Source organism: Nothobranchius furzeri, chromosome 3, assembly GCF_043380555.1.
Source record: "Nothobranchius furzeri strain GRZ-AD chromosome 3, NfurGRZ-RIMD1, whole genome shotgun sequence".
NCBI classification, from domain to species: Eukaryota; Metazoa; Chordata; class Actinopteri; order Cyprinodontiformes; family Nothobranchiidae; genus Nothobranchius; species Nothobranchius furzeri.
Genome location: NC_091743.1, coordinates 65368089 through 65381083, shown reverse-complemented (window position 1 = coordinate 65381083; position 12995 = coordinate 65368089). Strand labels below are relative to the sequence as shown.

Sequence of the window (12995 nt, the reverse complement as noted above, 5' to 3'; positions counted from 1 at the left end):
AAAGGTCACCCTGGAATGTGCAGTTTTTTGCTTTATTGGGCGTCTGGGGACTCTGAACCGGTCAGTATCTGGTGTGACCACCATTTGTCTCATGCAGCGCAACACATCTTCTTCGCATAGAGTTTATCAGATTGTCAATCGTGGCCTGTGGAATGTTGGTCCACTCCTCTTCAATGGCTGTGCGAAGTTGTTGGATATTAGTGGGAACTGGTACACACTGTCGTATACGCTGGTCAAGCACATCCCAAACATGCTCAATGGGTGACATGTCCGGTGAGTATGCTGGCCATGCAAGAACTGGGACATTTTCAGCTTCCAAGAATTGTGTACAGATCCTTGCAACATGGGGCCGTGCATTATCTTGCTGAAACATGAGGTGATGTTCATGGATGTACGGCACAACAGTGGGCCTCAGGATCTCATCACGTTATCTCTGTGCATTCAAAATGCCATCAATAAAATGCACCTGTGTTATTCGTCCATAATGCCTGCCCATACCATAACCCCACCACCACCATGGGCCACTCGATCCACAACATTGACATTGGCAAAGTGCTCACCCACACGACGCCACACACACTGTCTGCCATCTGCCCTGTGCAATGTAAACCGAGATTCATCTGTGAAGAGAACACCTCTCCAACGTGCCAGACGCCATCAAATGTGAGCATTTGCCCACTCAAGTCTGTTACAGCGACGAGCTGGAGTCAGGTCAAGACCCCGATGAGGATGACGAGCAGGCAGTTGAGCTTCCCTGAGACGGTTTCTGACAGTTTGTGCAGAAATTGTTTGGTTATGCAAACCAATTGTTTCAACAGCTGTCTGAGTGGCTGGTCTCAGACAATCTTGGAGGTGAACATGCTGGATGTGGAGGTCCTGGGCTGGTGTGGTTACACGTTGTCTGCGGTTGTGAGGCCGGTTGGATGTACTGCCATATTCTTTGAAACACCTTTGGAGATGGCTTATGGTGGAGAAATGAACATCCAATGCACGAGCAACAGATCTGGTTGACATTCATGCTGTCTGCATGCCAGTTGCATGCTCCTTCAATGCTTGTGGCATCTGTGGCATTTTGCTGTGAGACAAAACTGCACATTCCAGGGTGGCCTTTTATTGTGGGCTGTATAAGGTACACCTGTGCACTACTCGTGATATCGGATCAGCATCTTGATGTGGCACACCTGTGAGGTGGGATGGATTATCACATCAAAGCAGAAGTGCTCACTATCACACATTTAGACTGATTTGTGAACAATGTTTGAGAGAAATTGTAATATTGTGTATCTGGAATGAAATTTAGATTTTTAAGTCCATCTCATGAAAAATCAGAGCAGAAACAAAGGTGTTGCGTTTATATTTTTGTTGAGTGTAAATGTTTCATTTGAAAGAAGTATCTGACAAACAAAAAATGTGTTAAAAATTGCATTAGATGTTGAGCAGTGTTTAGGGTTGTTGTCGTGTTGAAAGATCCAGCCCCGATGCAGCTTCAGCTTTGTCACTGATTCCTGGACATTGGTCTCCAGAATCTGCTGATAATGACTGGAATCCATGCATCCCTCAACTTCAGTCCCTGCATTGGCCACACAGCCCCACAGCATGATGGAACCACCACCATGTTTTACTATAGGTAGCTGGTGTTTTTCTTGGAATGCTATATTCTTTTCCCTCCATGCATAATGCACCTTGTTATGCCCAGATAACTCAGTTTTGATTTCATTGGTCCACAGCACCTTATTCCAAAAGGAAGCAGGCTTGTCTAAACGTGCTTTAGCATACCTCAAGCAGCTCTGTTTGTGCTGTGGGTGGAGAAAAGGCTTCCTCTGCATCACTCTCACGTGCAGCATCTCCTTGTGTAAAGTGCTCCGAATAGTTGAACGATGCACAGTGACTCCATCTGCAGCAAAATGATGTTGTAGATCTTTGGTGCTGGTCTGTGGGTTAACTCTGGATGTTCTTATCATTCTTCTTCTTCTTCTTCTTCTTCTTCTTCTTCTTCTTCTTCTTCTTTTTCTCCTTCTCCTTCTCCTTCTCCTTCTCTTTCTCTTTCTCCTTCTCCTTCTCCTCCACCAGCTCCTCCGGTAGGACCCCAAGGCGTTCCCGGTTCAGTTCGGAGATATACTTTCATCAACGTGTCCTGGGTCGACCAGGGGGCCTCCTGCTGGCAGGGAATGCGTGAAACACCTCCTTGGGGAGGGGTCCAGGAGGCATCCGAACAGATGCCCAAACCACCTTAACTGACTCCTCTCAATATGGAGGAGCAGCGGCTCTACTCCGAGTCTCTCCCGAATGTCCGAGCTCCTCACCCTATCCCTAAGGCTGAGCCCAGCCACCCCGCAGAGAAACTCATTTTGGCCGCTTGTATCCACGATCTTGCTCTTTCGGTCATTACCCAAAGCTCATGACCACAGGTGAGACTGGGCGGTAGATCGACTGGCAAATCGAGTGCCTTCTTCTTCCTGTACTTCCTTTGCCTCTGCTTTTAATTTTTTCTCCTTGTTTATTTTCTTATCATTGTAGAATGAAATATTTGACTCTTTTTGTTTTTTAATCTTCTATTTCTTGTTCTCTCTTTGTTATCCTCTTTTTCTTTTTATTCTTTTTGACACCTTCTTTCTCTCCATTGTTTTTTCTGCTGTACTTCTCATTTTCTCATTTTTTCTTCTCCTTTTGTTCTCCTCCTGTTGCAGTGGCGCTATGTAGCTGAGGATATTGTTATTTTAAAGTTCCTGTCATGGAAACTAACAGACAAACTGAGGTTTTTAGAAACAAAACAACCGAGGGCGGTGAGCATAAACTCATAGTGTCGTTATATTGTCCAAAACACTGAAACTGGAAAATGGCCTTGAAACTTGCAGGCTCTCCCCGTATCCTAACTGTTATCAAAAACTTTAGGCCACAAATTGCTGCTTTTTTGTTAATCAGTGACACAGTAAAAATCTTCCAGTCAAAAAGCAGATAAATGATTTTCTCTAAAACAAAGTGAAAAAACAAAAACTTTCACGAACAGTTTAATGCCCAGTTTTTGTTCAACCAGGTAATAATTTAGTTCTGTGTGCAGAAATGAAGCTCTCGTATTAATATTTCATGTGTGCACTGACAAAATTGAGTTTTAAGCTCTAAGGAAATGTTTGGATCCATGCAGGAAAGAACACCTGACCTTTAAGGCAGGAAAGCGTCTCGACACACGGGGGAAAATGTAAAAAAAAAAACCACATGAAAAGGTCTTAAACCACCTGCTACTTATCACAGCAGGTGAGTCTCTTTCCGACATGAGTTAGATGCTATCGTTTGTTTCAGTGATTGGCAAGAGGCTTGACGAGGGCTCGGGGAGGGGGCTGTTAGACCCACTTGGTATGCCGTGGGCTCTCAGGGGGCACAGAGTCAGGACGGGGTTTCAGACTAAGCTAATCTGATTGGCGGATGACTGACGTCCCCCCCGTCCATCAAAGTGTGACCTGGGGCGTACTTTTAATGAGATCCATTCCACATGACAGGCGCCACCTCTCCCTGGGCTGTCTGACTGATCGCCTCCTCTGTTTCAATCAGGTTGCCGTCTACATGTGTTGCTGCTTTGTGTGTTATCCCGACGTGGCTCCTTGTCTATCGAAACGTCTTAGAAAGGAAAATTATGTTGAGATTTTCCAACAAAAACTGAATTAACTTGTCAAACTCAACACCAGCCTGTCAGCCGTTCCTGTTGGAGTCAGCAATCGGAGTTCTGTGTTGCTTTCTCTAACGTCTCATTTGAATATGAAAATGAGTCTGTCGGCTTTGTAAAAGTGTCTTTACAGTCAGGGTGAAACACTCACACTGACAAGGTTTATGCTGTGTAACGGATAAAAGCAAGTTAGTCAGTTTTATGTGATGTAGAAGAATTTATGTGCACAAGCTGACATCCTTCATACGATCAGAAAGAAGCACGCTTGTTGCTTTGTTTGACTTGAAGCAGCAGCGCGTCTCGCTGAGACCCTCAGCAGTAAACTGACAAAGGCACAAACAATTAAAGGATACAGATCAGCACAAGGAGAAGCACATGGTCTCGTCCTGCCTCTCGCACTCTTTTCAGCAACTCTTGCATAGATCAGCCCATGTGGACAACAATAATAGTAACGACGTCTGCTCGGTGTGAGTTACCTGCAACAAATGAAGAAACTTTCGCTCCACAAATTACAGTTTCACACACTCACAAAAAAGTCTTGACCTATCGTGTGACAGAGGAGCTAATCGGGAGAAACGCAGAGATAAATTATCTGGTTGGCATCTTCACATAAAGGAGATAATTAGTTTGGCTCACGAACGATGGAACGACTGGTTCAACTGGAGGTATCTTGCTTCTTTTTGGTGGGTCTGAGAACCAGATGTGCCCATTGCTGACAGCTGTGTGAGTCTGGACACCGTCCCCAGAGATTGGCTGTAAAACAGTCAGCATATTGGCAGGCCTGAGCTGGAGAAACTGAGCAGATATTGGAAAAACTTAGCAAAAATGAAACAATCTGAGCAGAATACTATGTTATGGAAGATTCAAATGAAAGTGACTCAGATGTGAATTACTGATGCTACATGATGTGTAACTCGTTTTTTTGGAGAAGAGGGCACTGATGGGAGCACAGACGGTAATGAGCCCGAGTGTCTCTCCTCTGGGATTAACTGGAGAGCCACCGACAGTTGTGACATCCCTCCAACAACATTTCCACTGTAATTAGATTGTGGACTAAGCTGTAGAGAAATACTTCATTTCAGTGATGCTCTTGATCTCAGATGTTGTCTGCAGACATCAGTTAGCTGAAACCTTTACAACACAGCCGGTGCTGGATGTGTATTACAAACAGATGTCCTTGACCATTCTAGGTCTTTCTGCAGAAAGGCCCAAATCTAGTCAGTGCTTTTTTCATATAAAGTAATTATCTTTGCAAAAGTATATCTGTTTCAAATTAACTTTATAAAGTCTGTTCTGTAAAAGGTCCAATCTGCCATAGCCTCAAATTCTTTCTCGTCATGTTCTGCTAAGTTTAACTTAATCTAAGAGTGTCCTGAAAGCAGCAAGAAGAGTCTGGAATAACCAGATTAGTTTGTTATTGTTGGGTGGTCTTCCTCACTCGTTTTCCTCTCCTGTCTTTAAAGGACGTGCAACATTCTTCTCTGTTTCTCTCTCTCTCTCTCTCTCACACACACACACACACACACACACACACACAGTTCGGTCTCTGTCTCTCCTGTCATGTTGAATTCTTGAGCCACCTGTTTCACGGTCTCATCAGAACAAGTGATGACAGGATGATGAGAGGGGAGGAGTGGAGGGAGGAAGTCTAAAGGACATGGCTGGTTCACCAGCAGTGGATGCAGATGGGAAGGAAAGACGAAAAAGTAATCTTAGATAGACTTGTCATGGAAGGTGGTGGTTGTTTGGGAATTAACTTGAAATTCTCTAGTTTTTACACCTACCTGTTATTAAAGGGGACATATTATGACTTTTTTATTAAGTCATATTAGTACTATGGTCGATGTAAACACCGTTACAAAACTGTTGGCACTAAATCCCTCTCACATGAAGTGATCTCAGCAGCTTTCGTCTTGAAAATTTCAGTACCTTCCACAATGAGGCATTTCAGGGCTCAGTCGCTTTAGGAAAAAAAGCTGGAGCTAGCCACGCCCACCCACCCCCCACACAGGCTGCTATAAACTGAGAAGCTCCAACGTCAGGCTCAGAGTAGAGCTGCTGCTGGAGGACCAGCAGCTCTTTCTTTCATGTGATAGGTTGATTTAATCTAATTTTTCCATTTGTGACATCACAAACGGGATTTTTTTAAACCAGTTGGTTTAGGCACATATCCTAAAACCAATCACTGACAGAAAACAGATGGATGGACTTTTTTACCCTTGTGGGGTGTTTATAGAGACAGTAGAGACCAACATGGCAAAACAAAAGGATATAAAAGGTGAGTTTTGTATAATATGTCACCTTTACCTTTCCATAAATATGTAGTTTTGTTTAAAAATCTGTTTCACTTTATCAAAAGAAAAAACTCACAGACTGAAAGACTGTTAAAAACCTGTCATTTAGGAGCAAAAAATACTTATTACAAAAATTTTGTGTGCTGTGATTTTTTAAAGGAAAAATTCTCCCTATTCCCCCGACAGACCACAGACTGCGGCAGGCCAAGTTCGGCTAATGCTCTCCACTTTTGAGTGGAGTGACGAGACCCCTCATTTCCCCTCCCGTCTACAGTATCTCCCTCCAGCCGGAGACCTGCGGTGTGGCTGAAGCCTCATGAAGAACGACACGGACAGACCAGACTCTCAGGAAGCTCTCCCCAACAAACACTGCCTGGGAAAAACTCCTACACAGTCTCCTCCCTATCAGCCAATCACAGGTGGCAGGACTCAGGCACCATCATCCATAAAATTATATTAAATATGAAACCACTGTTTCTGTTTTGGGAGGGATTTAATGCATGAGCTAGAAAAGACAAGAAAGAATAAGACTTAAAATAACATAATGCACTCTATTGCTCGGGTTGAAAATGGAGGAGATAATCCAGCATGCGAGCAGGGGACAGAATCAGACCCCGTGGAGCCTGTTAGGAAACAGCTTTAATTCATACCAAATCATCCCACCACAGCTGCCCTCCTCCCTCTGTTCCCAGGCAGAATTCATCTCAGCCAGATACAATGAGACTAACTTTTTTGTCATTTATAAAAGGCAGCTGTCCCATTTTTAGCCCCACAAAGCTCCAGCTGAGTCATAGTCAGACTCTGACAACAAACACAGGCAGAAAAATTACAATCAGCCAAACACAATGAGATCTAATGGGCCAAGTATATGTACCAAAATAATAATTGAGAAAGAGACAAGAACAGAATGTATGGCACAGGTTTAACCTCTACTTACAATTTCAGTTGTGAAAAACACTGAGGCTGTTTCAACAATACATGGTATTAAAATCAGCTAGACCAGCATTGTGTCTGGCCAAGAAAAATAACAAAATCCTGACTTCTTTTTATAGTCAGGGTTCACAAACAGTGTGAGGTTTCAGTGAAAATCGAACAAAACGGGCTGAAAGTCTCTCCTGCGGGCAGAAACAAAGAATAACAGACAAACATTAGTGTATTTATCAGGCCAACGCGCAATGTGCTTATAATATTAACAAGACATCTGGAAGCTCTCCAAAAACAAGACGCTGACCCCAAAGTCAGCGTTTTCTTGTTCAGATTTCTCTTTTTTTAACCAATAAAATATACTTTTTACATATTTCTTGCAGTGCTGAAAGTAAATATTAGCTTCAAACTAAAACAAATAAGAAGATTAATTAATTTAAGTCATTTGTTCTTCAATTTATACATAAAAAAGCTGTCTCAAATGAGTAAAAGTTTTAGTCTTCTCGTTTATTTTATTATTTTTTTCCCTGCTGTCTGGCAGCTTTGTGATGGAGGTATGACTCTGAGAAGTGCAGAGTTATCTTTTCCCATTTAAATGCTAATGAGCATGCTGCCATAGCAGTCAAAGCGCTGCAGAAACAGTGTGAATTTTTAATATCTTATCGCACCAAAAGGTAACAGCTCTCCTGGTGAGGTGGAGGAATGAGTGCATGTTCCCTCATTAAGTCCAACACAATTGATGTGTCCCTCCGAGTGTGTCACGGCACTTTCAACTGGTGTGCTGTACGTACATGTGTGTGTGTGGGCTTTCACATCTGTCTGTGTCATTTAGGCATGCAGATGTGCACAGCAGCTCGTTTCTCCCCATTGACGGTAATGAACAGCTGTTAATTGCCTCCTGATCGTGCGGGGAAGCCAGAGGACAGAGGTGGAAGTTGTCACAGCCTGTTAATAATTACTTTCTGGAGACGTTGGTGGCAAAAGGTTGGAGGGAGAAGTCAGTAAATGTAATAACACCCTTATTAGATAATGACCTCTGCTCATCTAGTCCTGTATTCCCCGCTGAGGTATGCAAACCACTTGTGGAAAGATTTGATTTAATATTTGTAAAGTGCATAGTCTGCAAAAGTGAGAGCATGTAGCTGTGCACTTTTGTGTTCTCCAACAAAATGACAACTTTCTTAAAATAGATTTTTAAAACTATTTTCACGGCTCCACGACATCTTTAGACAGAATACGACTGGAGTGATGTGATTTCTGTGACAGAACTCCTCAGGAAGGTTGAAAATATTTCCCCCTCAGTGGCAATCAACGAGAGATTTATAAACCCGGTTCCTCCTCTGCAGAAGAAAAGACCTTAACGTCTGATTTCACATCATCTCAGTAACTGTTTTTCCACCGTCTCTTAGTACCCGGCGGTGATCTTTGGTTTCACTGACATCTTTCACTCCTCGGATTGTTACCACGGAAAGCTGAAAAGGAAAGCAAATGGAAAAGCATGAGGGACTTCTGTGAAAGCTGGGGCTGCCTAAAGCCAGGATTCAATAATTGCTTTCCTCTTGTCTCACGCAAGTGACAGATGGTGAGGCCACCAGAGGCCTGAAGATGGGAATAATATTGTTGATTAAAAAGAAATATAGGAAAACAGCATGCAGCTGTTGGCTAAGAGACAGAGAAAAAGGAGGGATGGAAGAGAGAAAATGAGAAAAGGTTAACAATGACACAATAAGTCTCAGCTGGCCCACACACACACACACGCACACACACACACACACACACACACACACACACACACACACACACACACACACACACACACACACACACACACACACACACGCACGTTGACTGGTGGTTTTATCAACTACTGGTGTGTGAAGTTTGGAGAAATTGGCAACTAACTCATAACTTCTTGTTTATTCCAGAGTTTTGATGCTGACGTTCTTTAGGGATGTTTGGATCTCATATAGCAAAGGAGTTAAGTGTGTAACCGAAGGGTTGCAGGTTCAAGCCCCTTCTGTTGCAGAAGTTGTGTCCTTGGGCAAGACACTAGTTCTGAGGAACTAGTGATACCTGTGTTAGGCAGCCTCGCTTCACCAGTGTGTGTGTGTGTGTGTGTGTGTGTGTGTGTGTGTGTGTGTGTGTGTGTGTGTGTGTGTGTGTGTGTGTGTGTGTGTGTGTGTGTGTGTGTGTGTGTGTGTGACTTTCTCACAGTTTTTTGCTCATATGAGAGAAACATTAACACCTCTAATATGAAACACTGATGCTGTCTTTTCTCTCTCAACATCAAAGCCTGCAGCCAAACTGCGAAGCTACTTTTGTATAAACTCGTGTAAAATTCCTCTAAACGTTTCTCAGGATAGAAATGAAAACTTAAAACCTCAGACCAGATATCTAATATCCTTTTGTTAGGATAAAGATGTCTCAGTGGCCTTTTATTTAAAATATTCATGAAAACAGATGTGAAAGTAACAGGTTATAAAACTTTTTATGATCTTTCCATAAGACGTTTTCCGTAGGACAATATGTTTCGTTGCTTTGACCATATTTCAACAATATGTTAGAAAAATCAGCAAAGAAAAACATCCTGCTAGTACTGACTCCTCGTCGCTGTAATTCTGTTGTGACGTCCTGCAGCTACTGTATCCATCGTTGTTGGAATAAAAAAGGACTGAGTGCTGTGTATGTTGTCTGGATAAGAAGCAAAATAAGCCAATGTGATCGGGCAGGAGGAGGAGGGGGAATCAAGCCAGATTAAAAGATTTAGGCTCCATTTGCCCAAGAATATCTGAGGCGAGAGCCGCTGATCCCTCATCAGGTCACTGAGGTGTTGGAGGAAATCTGTTCTTATCTGCTTCTGGCCCTTTTTCAACTCTTGATTTCTCTCAATCGAATGATATTTAAAACAAAAAGCTTCATATCTGCAAACCAAGCTGATACAAATAATTGCTCAGCTCAGACTTCACACACTCAGCAGCTGGTGATCACTGCAGCTAATTAAAGCTGTGAACTGACCTCAGTCTGATCCTTCTCCACTGGTAAAACAAACCTCCAGTGGTTCCTCTGAAACTCTTCCACAGATTATCCACAAATTCCCACAATTCTTCTGCTCTGCAGTGTTTTTAAGCAGGAATCTCCTATTTTCAATTTATCCTAATCAGATCTTTTGTCTGAAGCCACAGGTTTTATTTCAGTTTTTATGAGCAGCTGAAATGTTTTGGTGACGAACAACCAGTCATTCACACACACACACACACACACACACACACACACACACACACACACACACACACACACACACACACACACACACACACACACACACACACACGCACGCACGCACGCACACACACACACGCACATTATGGAAAATGTGGTTTGATACTAACTGCCAAACGCAGACTGTGAGATTCCGGATGCAAACACAATAAATCGCTTAATGTTTTCGTGGAACCGCTTCCGTTTTATTTTTCCTGAAGGTATAATTGCAGGTGGCCTTGTGATGGATGCAGATTTGATTTGGCAACTCAGCGAGGCGGGATGTCGGAATGAAGATGAAGAGAAAAGTCATTTTGTTGAATCAGAATCTTTTTTGGGAGGAATGATGGGAGTATGTAAGGTAGGTTCCCTCCCCCATGGGTGTGTCCACAGCTGGGGGGGGGAGACCTCAGCCTATCCACCTGCAGGATCCGCTCCTCTCCACTCCACATCGGATCTCCTATGCGCGCGGCTCGACCTCCGTCTCCAGGAGCAACTCTTTTGTTTTCTTTTTTAAAATCACATCCTCCACTGGGAATAACGGGATCTGTTGCTCCAGTTTAGGTGAACACCCGAAGTTGAGAGGGCTGCGTGAAGGTAAATTAAATCCGAGCTTTGTTGGGATAATCGGCCAGGATTTGCGGCGGATACGCCTGCGGACGGAGCAGCTCAAACAATCTGGATGGATGGTTATAAATGTTCGCCGGCTTTAGCGCTGTATTCCCCGGACGTGACTAAAAAAGGGTAGGTGAAACGCAAATGTGATGTGTTGTCTGACAAGTACAAATAAATCATAGAAATGCTTCTGACATGACGTGCATTCGATTGCACGCGTTTTGCGTTCTGTGTGCGAAATACATTTAAAGTTTCTGAAAATAATCTAATCAAAGAGCTAAAATTCAATTTTAAATTTTAGGTTGTCCTCCCTGACGCGTGGGGGGGTCTCTTTTATTGAGCCAGTCCAAAATTCTGTTGCGGATCCTCGCCAGACGCACGAGCCGTGCGCTTTTTTTGTGCGAGTTTAGTTGGCTATTTGTAGATTTTCTGACATTTGAAGTTTACTCTACGTGCACGTCTGTGGATTATTTTCAAACTAAATGTATAAATAGTCTTGAGCTGATAACTTGGATGATAAAACCCTTGATTGTGTGCTTATGGCACGTGCGGGCACGCGTCCTGACAAACCCAAAGCTCGGCTTTATTTTGGTGAAGGGGCATTTCTTTGGATTGCTGCCTTCTGGGGCTCAATGTGGAAATTGATCTTAAACCCTGACTTTCAATTTGACCCCAAACTCTGACCTACAAGTAGATCAGTGCCATGCATGCATGATCACAGCAAAAAAATAAAATAAATAATAAATAAATCCTCCCCAACAGCTGATTTATTGTCTCCAAACCTCCTCGGAGAGCAAGTTTTTTCCACAGTGCGCAGTTGATCCAGCTCGTCCGCACATGCACGCTGATAACTTGGACAGCCTTCAGATCCTTTTATGAGGATATTATCTCAGCTCTCTTTGTGGCGGATAACAGCATGCTGATGCGCTTTGTGATTTAATCTGCGAGCGCTGCTGCCAGAGCGCACCAGGCTTAAGAAGCAACTGCACTATTGGTGAAATTCAGCTCACGCTGTGCAACAGAGAAGCAATCATTTTTTTAAAGTAATTACCATCCATTTGCAGCTCTCACAAATACTTGTGATGTTTCAGCTGAGGAGCTGCAAAGAGAGAAGGGGGGAAAGGTTGAATGATTCGCCCCTTTAGAGTTGCAGTAGAATGATGAATTCAGCAGAAAAGCAGGGTGATGATGACCAAACAGCAGATTGGTTCAAAAGGACAGACTTCATGACTTCATGAGATTCCAAACTAAAATGAAAAGTTACAAGTCTAACACTTTTTGTGAATTAAAAAAGGGACACCAATAGCTCTGCTCTTTGCAGTTGTTGTGAATTGCTTGATGCTTGTCTTTGTCTCTCAGCTACTGCGGACACCCCTTCTCTTTTGTTAGCAGAGGGACAATGTTGTGGGACAAACTGTCCTGGCTGTTGGCCCTGCTGGCCTTATCGTCTGGGGGACTGCCTCCTTCCAACGAGCCTCTCTCAGCTCCCAGAATCTTCCTGTCCTTCAAAGGTAAGACCCTGAAAAATGCTGTGACCTACTTTGTGCAGGTTTTTGCAGATTTCATTTATTGTGGCACAATTCCGTTTCGTTCAGTGTAAGGAATGAGTTAAACATTGGCAACAGCTGAATTTATGTCCTGGCGAAGCCGGGCTTTTTGTCTGCTCGGGGCTTAACTGGAGTTTGATTGTGTGAGTGGGGCCAACAGGAAGAATGAGGAGATGTGCCAGTGATTGTCCTGCCTGTTTGGGGCTGGAAGATTTGTCTTCATCAAATCACATGGCTGCTATTAGTTCTCCAAACAGGCCTTGGTGTGACCTCGGCTCCCTTCTGAAATCAAGTCAGATTTAACACTTGGCTGTGCACAAACACACACACACACACTCGCTGCACATCCAGCATGTTATGAATGTTGGCTGGTGCCACATGAGACCTCCTGAACTGTCCCATTAAAATAGGTCCCATCTCCTGCTGCTTTGTCATTCCAGCGCAGACACCATGAGGGTTGTGTTCTCGAAGTTTTATCGCACCTCTGGAGAAGACTTTAATAAGGTTATGAGTTCAGATTCATGTTGTTTTATCAGATCAGGTCAGCTGTTTGCCATAAGTTTGTTCACGTGTGAAGATTCTGGATTGCTAAAAGAAAGCAGGAGTTTGCCATGCTTGAAAAGTCTTTGTTGGAGATAATCTGTATTTTTTTTCCCCCCGATCCAATTCAAAGATAAAGATGAAGAAACATGTATTTGT

The 12995-nt window shown here is 43.4% G+C and overlaps 1 protein-coding gene across 3 annotated transcripts in view; it reads left to right on the top strand.

Annotated features, from left to right (window-relative positions):
* Positions 1-10597: 10597 nt before the first annotated feature.
* Positions 10598-12995, top strand: part of sema3fa (sema domain, immunoglobulin domain (Ig), short basic domain, secreted, (semaphorin) 3Fa) — a 62826-nt gene continuing 60428 nt past the window's right edge. Inside the window, exons 1-2 of one of the 3 annotated variants that reach the window (XM_015958936.3) lie at positions 10598-10878; positions 12142-12260. In XM_015958936.3, coding sequence (XP_015814422.1) covers positions 10817-10878; positions 12142-12260 — 181 coding nt within the window. In that variant the 5' untranslated portion in view covers positions 10598-10816. Of the gene's footprint in view, positions 10879-12108; positions 12261-12995 lie in introns of all 3 variants that reach the window. The other 2 variants (XM_015958935.3, XM_015958934.3) reach the window with 2 other exon arrangements.